This window comes from Patagioenas fasciata, chromosome 1 (assembly GCF_037038585.1).
Source record: "Patagioenas fasciata isolate bPatFas1 chromosome 1, bPatFas1.hap1, whole genome shotgun sequence".
In the NCBI taxonomy this organism is placed as follows: domain Eukaryota; kingdom Metazoa; phylum Chordata; class Aves; order Columbiformes; family Columbidae; genus Patagioenas; species Patagioenas fasciata.
Window position 1 is genome coordinate 129570520 of NC_092520.1, and position 11703 is coordinate 129582222.

Sequence of the window (11703 nt, forward strand, 5' to 3'; positions counted from 1 at the left end):
TCATTGTCCTTCTCTGAACTCTCTCCTCATTGTCTTGCCCGTAGTGAGGGGCTCAAGATTGAAAACAGTATTCTAGGTACAGCCTCACTAGCGCTGAGTACAGGGCGATGATCACTTCCGTACTCCTGGCCACACTATTCTTGATGCACGTAAGGATGCTGTTGGCTTTTTTGGCCACCTGGGCACACTGCTGTCTCATATTCAGCTGGTTGTCAACTGACACCCCCAGATTCTTTTCCACTAGGCAGCTTTCCAGCCACTCTTCCCCAAACCTGTAGCGTTGCGTGGCGTTGTTGTGACCCAAGTGCAGGGCCCGGCACTTGGCCTTGTTGCACCTCATAAAATTGGCCTCACCCCATTGGCACACCACCCCTGGGTTTGTCTCTGCTCTGCCTGGTTTTCTCCCCTTGCCCCTTCAAACCTAGTTTTAAGCTCTTTCAATGAGCCCTGCTAGCTCCTGTCTGAGGATCCTTTCCCCGCTTTGAGACAGGTTCCTCCCATTTGTTGCTAGCAGGCCAGGTGTTATGTAAACCGACCCATGATCAAAAAACCAAAATTCTGCTGGGGACACCAGTTCCACAGCCAGGTATTGATCTGCCTGGGTCTTCCTCTATCATCCCTCATCACACCCTGCAACTAGGGGAGCAGAGGAGAACACTGCTTGTGCTCTTGATCCCCTAACCAGTCGTCCCAAGGCCCTGAAGTCCCGCTTGATTGCCTTCGGATTTCCCATTGCAGTCTCATTGCTGCCCACCTGAAAAAGTAGTAGTGGAAAATAATCTGAGGGCCTTACCAGGCCAGGAAGTTTTCTCTTCATGTCTTTAACCCTGGCCCCAGGGAGGCACCAGACTTCTCTAAGAAGTGGGTCCGGTCTGCATATCGAGCCTTCTGTTCCCTTCCCATGACAATGACCCATCTTTTTTTCCTTTATAGCAGCTGTTTTGATCGAGGGTGCAGATCGACTTGTCCTCTGCGGCACCCTCGACTTAGTTGAACCATCTTCCTCAATATTGTTGTTCGGTTGCACTTGCAGAGCCTCACGACTGTTGTGCAAGGGAATCTGGGAAGGTGGAGTAGTCACAGTGGAGACCCTCCTCCTTCTGCGTCGGGCAGGAACATGCTGCCATTGCCCCCTATCCCTTGAGTCACTAAGTTCCACCATGCGGAGAGTAGTGAGCCCTCTATACAATGCACCCTGTCTACCCACTGGGCCTATCCCAGGGAAGGTAGGGTGCAACTCCCAGTGGTCTTTCACTCTGCCTGATATTCCTCAACCTACTCACCTCTCCCTGGAGCTTTGTCACTCAGCGGAGGAGTCCCTCTACGTGGGCACATTGCCCATGGCTGTGTTCACTGATGCCATCCAGTATCGGCGTAGGAGCGGGGCGCACCCTGCAGCCTGACGCCTGGGTGACAGCGTCTTCCCACCAGATCTTGGTCTGGACAGCGGCATCACTTGTGTTGGAGGCCAACCTTACGGAAGACATGGCTTTCTGCCAGGTGGATACAATTACTCCCTGGCTGAGCTTCTCCGCCCTTCCTGCACGCCCTTCCATGCAAACTGCCACACAAGCTGCTATGTCCCGCTCTGTTTGCCACACTCCAGTTGCTAGCGCTCCCTAGGCTGTTTTTTATAGGCATGGTCACTGTGGCCCTGGCAATGCCCAGGCCTTATCAGTAACTCTCACGAGAGTTGGCGGTTCCTGGCACTTGCCTCGGCGTTCCCCTGCTTCGGGAAAATCCTCCTTGTGCTGAGATCTGCTGCTTTGCTGCAGACCACGTTGGCTCCAGAGCAGCTCCCCTCCGCAACTGAATGTCAATCATCCCTCCAGAGTTGTGGGATTTGATCTGCTGAGTTTGAGTTGGCTGTGTCGTAGCTGAACTCCTAAACGGTATCTGAATATGTGTTTTGTAATGTTGTTGGAGTGCTGAATAATTTTAGACAAACCCCATTTCTAGTTGGTTCTCTGATAAAGAGTTCTGGTTAGAATAAAGTCTCTTTGGAGCTTATTGTCTGTCTAAATTGACTTTTGGGGTACCTCCATGACAGAGGGTAAAGGGAAAACAGGTAAGGGATTACATGTGTTCATGGCCAGAGGATTACATGTGCACACCCAATTACTTTTCTCATTTGGCTAGGATGTCAAAATTTCACCATGCTGCATCTCAGCCCCCTGCAGGTTGCTCCGAAGTCTGGATCCTAGGTCTCTTGAAGTAATCCTTCAGGTATCAAAGTTCGTAGAAATAAACCATTTACTAGAATAGTACAGCAGCAGTGTCAGCTCGAGCATTTGTGCCTTCACAGAGGAGCTGAGCTGAGCATAGAAGTCCCTGGGAAATTACACCCTTACAGACCATTTCCCACCCCTCACACGATGATTCAGTCCAATAGTAATATTCGAGTCTGGGGTCCTCTTGCTTCTCATTGGATTCTTTGACTGCACTGAGACAGGTCGTTGTTTTGTTTAGCTGCAGACATTGTTGATGGTCCATAGCTGCTTCATGCTGGCCTTGAAGGTGTTATTTTGTCTGAAAGAATCCTGTTTTGCTCAGCAGAGTGCAAAACAGGCATTATCTTGTGGGTGGTGTTGATGGTTTGTAGCTACTTTGTTTTCACTTAGGTAGATACAAGGTTGGTGAACATGAGAGGAGCTTTACGACATACAGTTTAAGATTTCACCAAGTTCAGCTAACTAAGGAACTAAGCAGACAGTATATTAAAAATGACGTGACCTTATAATTCTAAGTGATTCACTCTATTTAAAACACATTTACTTAGGCTAAATGACTAATAGAAAACTCGAACTGGGCTCATCCAGTGATCTGTGAGAAGTAGAAGATCATCGCCATACAGACACCCTTGTTTGGCAAAGAGAGCTCAAAGTAGGCTCAACCAGGCTGCCACAGGTATGGAATTAAGTGGTTGGCTAGCAGTCAAATTGCATACAGTGAGAAAGGTATGCACGAGACTCATCTGCACTCACAACTTACTGTTGTTCAGTGTGCCGTTCTGCTTCCGTGTGTGTTTCCTAAAAGGGAGTTCTTGACCTGGCTACAGCTCAGACCCTTACTTCCTCTAGTGCCTGTAGCAAACTGTGGCTGATTTGGTTGGGCGGACAGGGGTCAAGTGCGTCCATCTTACATCCTCACAGAGAAGCAGGCAAATTATTGGTTACGTAAGTGACAGTGCAGTGGATTAAAAACTGACTTCACATCCAGTGCCAGAGGCTTGCAAGCGGTGGCAGATGGTCCAGCTGGAAGTCAGTCTGTGGTGGTTTACACCAGGGGTTGATACTGAGTTCAATACTGTTCAACACCTTCATTAATGGCCTATAGGATGGACGGAATATGCCTTCAGCAAGTTCACAGAGGATACAGAACTGAGGGGCGTGGCTGATACACCCGATGGTTTTGCCAGCATGCAGAGAGACCTCAACCAGGCTGGGGAACTGGGCTGAGAGGGGTCTCTCAGTGTTCCATGAGGGGAAGGGCAGGGTCCTGCATCTGGGGAATTTTCATGAGTATGTAATACTTTAGAGCATTTAACCAAGTTTGCGGCTGCTGGAAATTTGCACACATCTTGGGTGGAATTATCCCCCGTGTGCCCAGCACTGAATAAACATACCTTCTTTATAACCCCACAGGTTGTAAGTGATTTCCGCACCTCACCAGAACAATGGGACACAAAACTATGATCTGATTCTGTTCGTATATGGTGCCTATCTCAATGAGTCAGGCACCTGTCACTCTCTTAAGAGCTATCTCAGTGACAAAACATCTGAGAGTGTCAGGCACAAACCTCTCTGTCAGCAAACAGCACTTGTTCCTTCCTCCTTCCTCCTCTCCTCTCCTCTCCTCTCCTCTCCTCTCCTCTCCTCTCCTCTCCTCTCCTCTCCTCTCCTCTCCTCTCCTCTCCTCTCCTCTCCTCTCCTCTCCTCTCCTCTCCTCTCCTCTCCTCTCCTCTCCTCTCCTCTCCTCTCCTCTCCTCTCCTCTCCTCTCCTCTCCTCTCCTCTCCTCTCCTCTTTCTCGTGTCAGATTTCTTTGAAAATTCTCCCCATTCCCCATTTCACCTATTCTCTGCTTTTTCTATACTTTTCTTTTACTCAAATTCTCTACTTTTTTTTTTTCTTTTTTTTTAAACACAGCTCCACAGCCCATTGGTAACTGCGGCAGCAATTTCATGGACTTCCAATTCCTGTGTGAGCTGGGGTTAGGAGAACTTCAAGCCAGGTACAGGCAGCAGCTCCAGTGGCACAGGCACATGAACAGAGCAAGCTCTAGCAAGAGATTGTTTCATTCCGCAAGTAGAGTTTTCACCTGATAAACAGAAAAGATGTTTTGCTCCAGAGATGGCTCCCTGTAACTGACTGAAAGACTCCTGAAAATGAACCTGCAAAATCTTCCAAGATGGTGCTAGTTGAGAGGCACTATAAATAGTAAATATTTTTCCCAGCATGATATTCTCTGCCTCTTTTCTCCATACCATAGCCTATGGAAGTACCCAGAGAAACGTTGCACAGAGAAGAGGTGCCTGAAAGTCTTTATTATTTTTTTTGTTAATCATTTTTGTCTCTCCAGTCCCAAAACAGAAGGAAATGATGAGACAAACCAGGATGCATAGAACAAGAGAGTCTCAGTTTGCAGCCACAGTTGCTTCGATCCAGGAGACATAATTGCAAACCTTAGTGTAAACCCCAGGATAGCCTCTCTGCGCACATCCAATACCCCAAGAAACAATGCCCTGGAGCTGCCCGTCGCAGACTACTGGACCTCCGGAATCTCCCTGTGGAGATAAAAGATACGGTTATTCAGCAAATGGTATCAGCATGAGTGATGAGCCAGAGATCCCAGAAATCATGGGCATTCAACGAGTTCCACTGGGCTTTTTCCACACAGAAGTTCTAGAAAGGTCATTTCTGATTATGGCTCTACCCCTGATACTACTGTGCCTTACTTTAGCTCCAAGGGCACCGCAGCTAAGGATGAGTAAGCTGCCTGATTTTGACATATGCAGTCTTTGGCAGATGCTTAGGATATGTGTGCCTTAAACATTATTCTGCCAAATATGTCCTTGGAGTTAGGCACATGTAAAGGCAGAGCAATTGTGAAGTGTGTTCATTTTCCAGACTGCCCCGATCTTGACATACTGGTCATTTCATTTTTGGTGAGTCCAAAACTAAGGTTTGCGACCCAGGCTCTAAAGTCACTGTGATTACTATTGCCTCTCTGGTGCGGCACTCCCCCGTGTTCAACAGCCTGAGGTGCAGGAGGCGGCATAGTCTGCCTGTGGAGATTTAGGGCAGACTATCGTCTCAAAAAAGGGAAAATCACTAATTGAGTGGGAAAAAATCCAGCCTCACTCAATAAGCAACTTGCACCCTAAGTTTCTACTGTTGTTCAGGAAATCACCACATTCAGACATGCCAGCGCAGTGGGGATAACGTATTCCCTTAATATGATGGCCTCTTCTACCAGCAAAAGGCGGGAGAGAAACACATGGGAAAGGAGAGGTCGGAGTTTCACCTGGCAGGAATCTTTTCCTCCCTCCAGGAATCCTACACATATCATGTTGCTGGTAATTTCCCCAGGGTAGGCTCGGTTGCACTGGCTTGAGGTGAGTACAGGAGCATCCAGGCACTGCAAGTCATCTGGATACTGAGCTATGAGAAAATAGAGAGAGATGGTTGATGACATCTCTGAGCCCATTTCAGAGCCCAGAGAAGGTCTTTCTTAGCAGAAAAGTAATCACTGAACATCCTATTTTAGCCCTCGTCATTTTTCCTCTGGAGAGTTATTGCAGCATGGATTTCTTTTCTTTAGATGGAACAGATTCTATCCATGGGTCCACCATTTTACACTGCAGCCACATTTATTTTTCTGATACCTGGAAAATCATCAGCTGGCAAGTGTGGAGCTAAAAGCTTTTCTTGTAGCATGTATGTTGGAGGAAACCTGGGCCTCAGGAAAACCAACTGCTCCTCTGGTGCAGGTTTAGTTGTCACCAGTGGATGAGACATGAGTCACTGTCCACACCTCTGACCATTGGTGTAGGAGAAGGGAGCTCTCTTGTAGGCATTTGAGATTGACAGTCACAGATTTTGATCTTGTTCTCAGAGAACTGACAACTCTATGGACATCCGTTAAATTGCTAATGCTTGGCACTGCACAGCTGGTGGCACCAGGCCACAAAATTGATGGCAGTGTGAACATCCTGGTGACTGAAGTGATTCCATGTCTGCAACACAGAACAAGAGCAAGTACCTTATAAAGGCTTGCCTTTGAAGCACTTAGATGGTTACCATCCTACAGACACTGATCCCTCAAAAAGGCCTGTCCCACAGCACTTCTCTGTGCTTTACCCTATACTACTTGGACTTAATGGTGACATCTTAGAGCGTCTCCCAGGCCCTCATGATGTTGAACGTTCCCACAGAGTACTCACTGCCATAGCTGAGCAGGTTGCCCCAGCCAGAGATCAGGCATGTGGTGCCTGCGGCCACACAGCTGGTTGGCAGAGCAACTGTTTGGACAGCTCGGCTGAGCTGGGCTGATTTGGCGAGCTTGATGAGCATAATGTCGTTGTCCAGTGTTATGGAGCTGTAATTAGGGTGGCGGATGATTTTAGCTGCGTTAATGAACTGCTCTGTCGATTCTGTGAGTGCCAGGTTCTGTTTCCCAAGTTGCACTTGGATGCGACTGGAAAAGAGCAGGAATGGCATACACTTTACTGCTTCCGACAGGCAACGAGAAACCTCCCTGTCACCGTACGCACTCACTTCAACATCACTATTGGCGTAGCTGTTTTAATTCAGGTTATCCTTCTTGTCCTGCAATAAGTCCTGGGGGCCGACACTGAAATCTTACCCACTCCCAGTAGAGGTGGTGAATTTCTGCAGGTTTATTTTGTTGAGCTGGGACAAGTTAAATATATAACAGTACTTTGTACAAACATTCTGGAAAAAGGCAAACTGCTGTCACCCTTGCCTCATTCCTCTTCCTGTTCTCCAGTGGCTAAGTCTTACCAAGACTGATGCAATTATAAGAAATCACAGCCCATAACCTGCTGCTAGATTATCGCATTGTCATTTCAGAAAGTGCTCTGCTTTCAGAGAAACATCTGCAGAAGTGAAAAACCCCTTATGATGCCTTCTGCCAGCTTCCTGAATGAGCCACGCATGCCTTGGTTGCCTTCTCTCAGAAGGGAGTCACATATTTGGCTCTCACAGATCAGAATTCCTGCTAGAAGTGAACTGGAAGAAAGAAGTAAGTTATGGAAGAAAATATTCTTTTTCCACTCACCTCTTGTAGCAGTGAGCAGCTGAAACAACCCATTGACTGCTGATGAGGGAGCCTCCACAGAAGTGATAGCCAGAATTCAGGGACACCTGATAGGGGACAGAGTTCGCTGCACAGGTGTAGCCTCCGACGATCTTGTCATCATCATCGTCAGTGTTGACGGGAAAGGCAACTGAGAGATAAGGAGTGATGTATGTCAACATCTGGCGTAAGGAATCTTGTGCGCCTGCGACTGCTTGAGGCATCTCACCTGCAGGCTCTACTTCTGTAAAAACTCATGGGAGCAGTGGTGGGCAAGTGTAATGGACATTCATTTGCTGCTCCCGAAAATAAGGTGATCAGGCTTAGGTTGGCATCTCACGTATCTGCATCTAAAGCACTGACTGTTAGTCTCAGAGTGAACACAAGGACATAGAAAAGGTGATCTTGTTGGAACAGATCAAAGATATGTCTGTCCCACCATCCTGTTTGCAGAAGTGGTCAACGGTGGACTGAGTGTAAGTACAAAAAACAAGTTTGCAGTGATATTTCCTTGAACCACTTGCCCATAGTCCAAAAATTCACAGCAGCTTTAGGACTTCCTAAGCCAGAGGAATTATCTTTGTGCTTCATAGTCCTTAAGAGAGAGACAGTCTTTTTCTGAAGCTACGGACATGTTTCACTACTCCCGGGTCAAGAACCCCTACGAAGGTATTCGTTCCACATTTTGTGACAGAAGCAAGTATGAACAGACAGCAGCCAAAAGAAGTTACAGTGCTATGCCTTAAAACTTTTGCAAACTGAAAATGGACTTCACTTTCCCACAACAGACTACCTTGCAAATATCCTCAGAAAATGAGTTTCCTTATAAATTACAAGGGCAGAAGTAAAGAATGTACTCACCAGCCACACCAACAAAGGCGACAAACAGTATGTACTTCATGATCTTGACACAGCCTCAGACTCAGACTGGTGGACTGGAAGTGTGAGCTGCTAGAAATACATTTTTAGAAATGGCCTTATCTCTAGCCCAAGGTTTTCTCCAGACAAGAAGTACAGAGTGGGAAAATTTAAAGATGCAAATGTGGGCACTACAGGCACTGGTAGAAATAAAAATAACATATCAGTTAATCATAAACTTTTCCTAAGATAGAGAGGTATTTTAAATTATTTCAGAGGGCAACCTTCAATTTAAAAATACATTTGGCCTTTGGAAGATGTGTAGTTATTTCCTTGTCTTGTTCTTACATGCAGCACCTGTTGATAGCAACAAAAAAAAAAAAAAAAAACAAAAACAACCAAGAAAAACAAACAAAGAAAAAAAAAAACCCACAAAAATATCTCTCAATGATGAGTTTGTTAAGTCCGTTCTAACAAATTCATTTTCTTGAGTTAATACACTTGTTTGTAGGAAAAATGTGCACAGATATTAATTCAAAGCCCAAAACAAGTACTACAGCTCCTTGGAGGAGTCCCTGGCCAGGGCTCGCAAATAATTGGTCAAGAAATGGAGTAGAAAGTTTATTTAGATTAGGTGAGAGAAATTAGAATTTGAAATTAGAATCAACGATACACTGAAATTCTTCTGTGGCAAAAATGAGAATTTCATTTTCTTGAGTCCTGGAGGACTGGTGCACACAGAGGTACTGTCCAGATAGAAATTTACCTTCATGCTTAAGGACAAGTCCAAGGCCAGGACTTCTAGCTGGCTCTCTGATAAAGAGATGGAACAATCTCTCTGTTCCCAGTGAAACAATGCTAAAAATGAGTTTTCTTACGGTCAGATGGAATTCCAGTTTAGGTATTTTAATTTGTGCCAATTGCCTCTTGTTCTGCTTCATGCTGGCCTTGAAGGTGTTATTTTGTCTGAAAGAGTCCTCTTTTGCCCAGCAGAGTGCAAAACAGGCATTATCTTGTGGGCGGTGTTGAAGGTTTGTAGCTGCTTTGTTTTCACTTAGGTAGATACAAGGTTGGTGAACATGAGAGGAGCTTTACGACGTACAGTTTAAGATTTCATCAAGTTCAGCTAACTAAGGAACTAAGCAGACAGTATATTAAAAATGGTGTGACCTTATAATTCTAAGTGATTCACTCTATCTAAAACACATTTACTTAGGCTAAATGACTAATATAAAACTTGAACTGGGGTCATCCAGTGATCTGTGAGAAGTAGAAGAAGGGAAGCAGGGGTTAGTAAGGGAAGAAGAAAGCCTTGGTAGTGAAGAAATCAGGGAGAACACGAAGGTTCTGTAGAGTTGGAGGCTGATGTTTAAAGCAGAATGTAAGAACGAACATGGAAGATATTCACTGAAACCACTAGAATAGTAGTCTCCAAACATTTCTGATCAGTAACATATTTCAAGTGTGTGTATATTTAATAAATGGTAACTATATAGATAAAATACTGAAGTTCTAATGTTTTCTTCCCACAACCCGGTGTACTCTCTTGCACACTTTGGAGACCACTGCACTGGAACACTGTGAACCAGGAGCCTGTTGATTACAGATGCCAAAGAGCAAAGGATGCAAAACCCATCCTCAGACACTCTCCTGGCCTCCCGCAACAGGGGATTTATCGTTCTTATGTCAAATGGGGCGTGTTTCAACAAGCTCTTCCCAGACAGGATGGACTTGTGGAGAGAAAATCAACAGTCCCTCCACCGCACAGCTCTGTGAGATGTACAAGGACTAGCGTGAGAAATTCCTCCACTTCATGCTCCTGGGAAACCTTCTCTCTGCCAGCCCATGCTCACACCAGGTTTCCCTTTCCCAGGATCTTGCATCAGCCTGGACAAATGTATTTACTTTATCTCAGTTCAGTGGCCATAGAATCATAGAATCATTTTGGTTGGAAGAGACCCTCAGAATCATCAAGTTCCAACAGTTAGCCTATCTCTGGCACTAAACCATGTCCCTAAGAAACTCATCTACGCGTCTTTTACACACCTCCGGGGATGGTGACTCAACCACTACCCTGGGCAGCCTGTTCCAAGGCCTGAAAACTCTTTCTGTGAATAAATTTTACCTAATGTCCAATGTAAGCCTCCGCTGGTGCAACTTGAGGCCGTTGCCTCTCATCCTATCACTTGTTACTTGGGAGAAGAGACTAACACCCTCCATGCAACAACCTCCTTTCAGGTAGCTGTAGAGAGCGATAAGGTCACCCCTCAGCCTCCTTTTCTCCAGGCTAAACAGCCCCATTTCCCTCAGCTGCTCCTCGTAAGACTTGTTCTCCAGACCCTTCACCAGCTTCATTGTCCTTCTCTGAACTCTCTCCTCGTTGTCTTGCCCGTAGTGAGGGGCTCAAGATTGAAAACAGTATTCTAGGTACAGCCTCACTAGCACTGAGTACAGGGCGATGATCACTTCCGTACTCCTGGCCACACTATTCTTGATGCACGTAAGGATGCTGTTGGCTTTTTTGGCCTCCTGAGCACACTGCTGTCTCATATTCAGCTGGCTGTCAACTGACACCCCCAGATTCTTTTCCACTAGGCAGCTTTCCAGCCACTCTTCCCCAAACCTATAGCGTTGCATGGCGTTGTTGTGATCCAAGTGCAGGGCCCGGCACTTGGCCTTGTTGCACCTCATAAAATTGGCTATCAACAGGTGCTGCATGTAAGAACAAGACAAGGAAATAACTACACATCTTCCAAAGGCCAAATGTATTTTTAAATTGAAGGTTGCCCTCTGAAATAATTTAAAATACCTCTCTATCTTAGGAAAAGTTTATGATTAACTGATATGTTATTTTTATTTCTACCAGTGCCTGTAGTGCCCACATTTGCATCTTTAAATTTTCCCACTCTGTACTTCTTGTCTGGAGAAAACCTTGGGCTAGAGATAAGGCCATTTCTAAAAATGTATTTCTAGCAGCTCACACTTCCAGTCCACCAGTCTGAGTCTGAGGCTGTGTCAAGATCATGAAGTACATACTGTTTGTCGCCTTTGTTGGTGTGGCTGGTGAGTACATTCTTTACTTCTGCCCTTGTAATTTATAAGGAAACTCATTTTCTGAGGATATTTGCAAGGTAGTCTGTTGTGGGAAAGTGAAGTCCATTTTCAGTTTGCAAAAGTTTTAAGGCATAGCACTGTAACTTCTTTTGGCTGCTGTCTGTTCATACTTGCTTCTGTCACAAAATGTGGAACGAATACCTTCGTAGGGGTTCTTGACCCGGGAGTAGTGAAACATGTCCGTAGCTTCAGAAAAAGACTGTCTCTCTCTTAAGGACTATGAAGCACAAAGATAATTCCTCTGGCTTAGGAAGTCCTAAAGCTGCTGTGAATTTTTGGACTATGGGCAAGTGGTTCAAGGAAATATCACTGCAAACTTGTTTTTTGTACTTACACTCAGTCCACCGTTGACCACTTCTGCAAACAGGATGGTGGGACAGACATATCTTTGATCTGTTCCAACAAGATCACCT

At 45.7% G+C, this 11703-nt stretch overlaps 1 protein-coding gene and 1 gene segment (V, D, J or C); both read right to left on the reverse strand.

Moving 5' to 3' along the window:
- The window catches only part of LOC136107982 (T-cell receptor beta-2 chain C region-like), a 69022-nt gene that overhangs the window by 41182 nt on the left and 16137 nt on the right, over positions 1 to 11703 (reverse strand).
- Positions 4635 to 11468, reverse strand: LOC136107992 (trypsin-like). Its single transcript, XM_071803618.1, has 5 exons — positions 11432 to 11468; positions 7301 to 7469; positions 6444 to 6697; positions 5525 to 5661; positions 4635 to 4784 (listed from the first exon to the last, which is right to left on the reverse strand). Exons 1-5 carry the CDS (start codon positions 11466 to 11468, stop codon positions 4635 to 4637), a joined length of 747 nt encoding a protein of 248 aa, XP_071659719.1.

Excerpts from the sequence above, each read along its gene's own strand:
- LOC136107992 (XM_071803618.1), bottom strand. The coding sequence starts at position 11,468 with ATGTTTCACTACTCCCGGGTCAAGAACCCCTACGAAG. Across the intron at positions 7,470-11,431 it reads GGTCAAGAACCCCTACGAAG|TTGCCTTTCCCGTCAACACT; the intron begins GTATTCGTTCCA and ends CTTATCTCTCAG. Across the intron at positions 4,785-5,524 it reads GAGGAAAAGATTCCTGCCAG|GGAGATTCCGGAGGTCCAGT; the intron begins GTGAAACTCCGA and ends TTATCTCCACAG.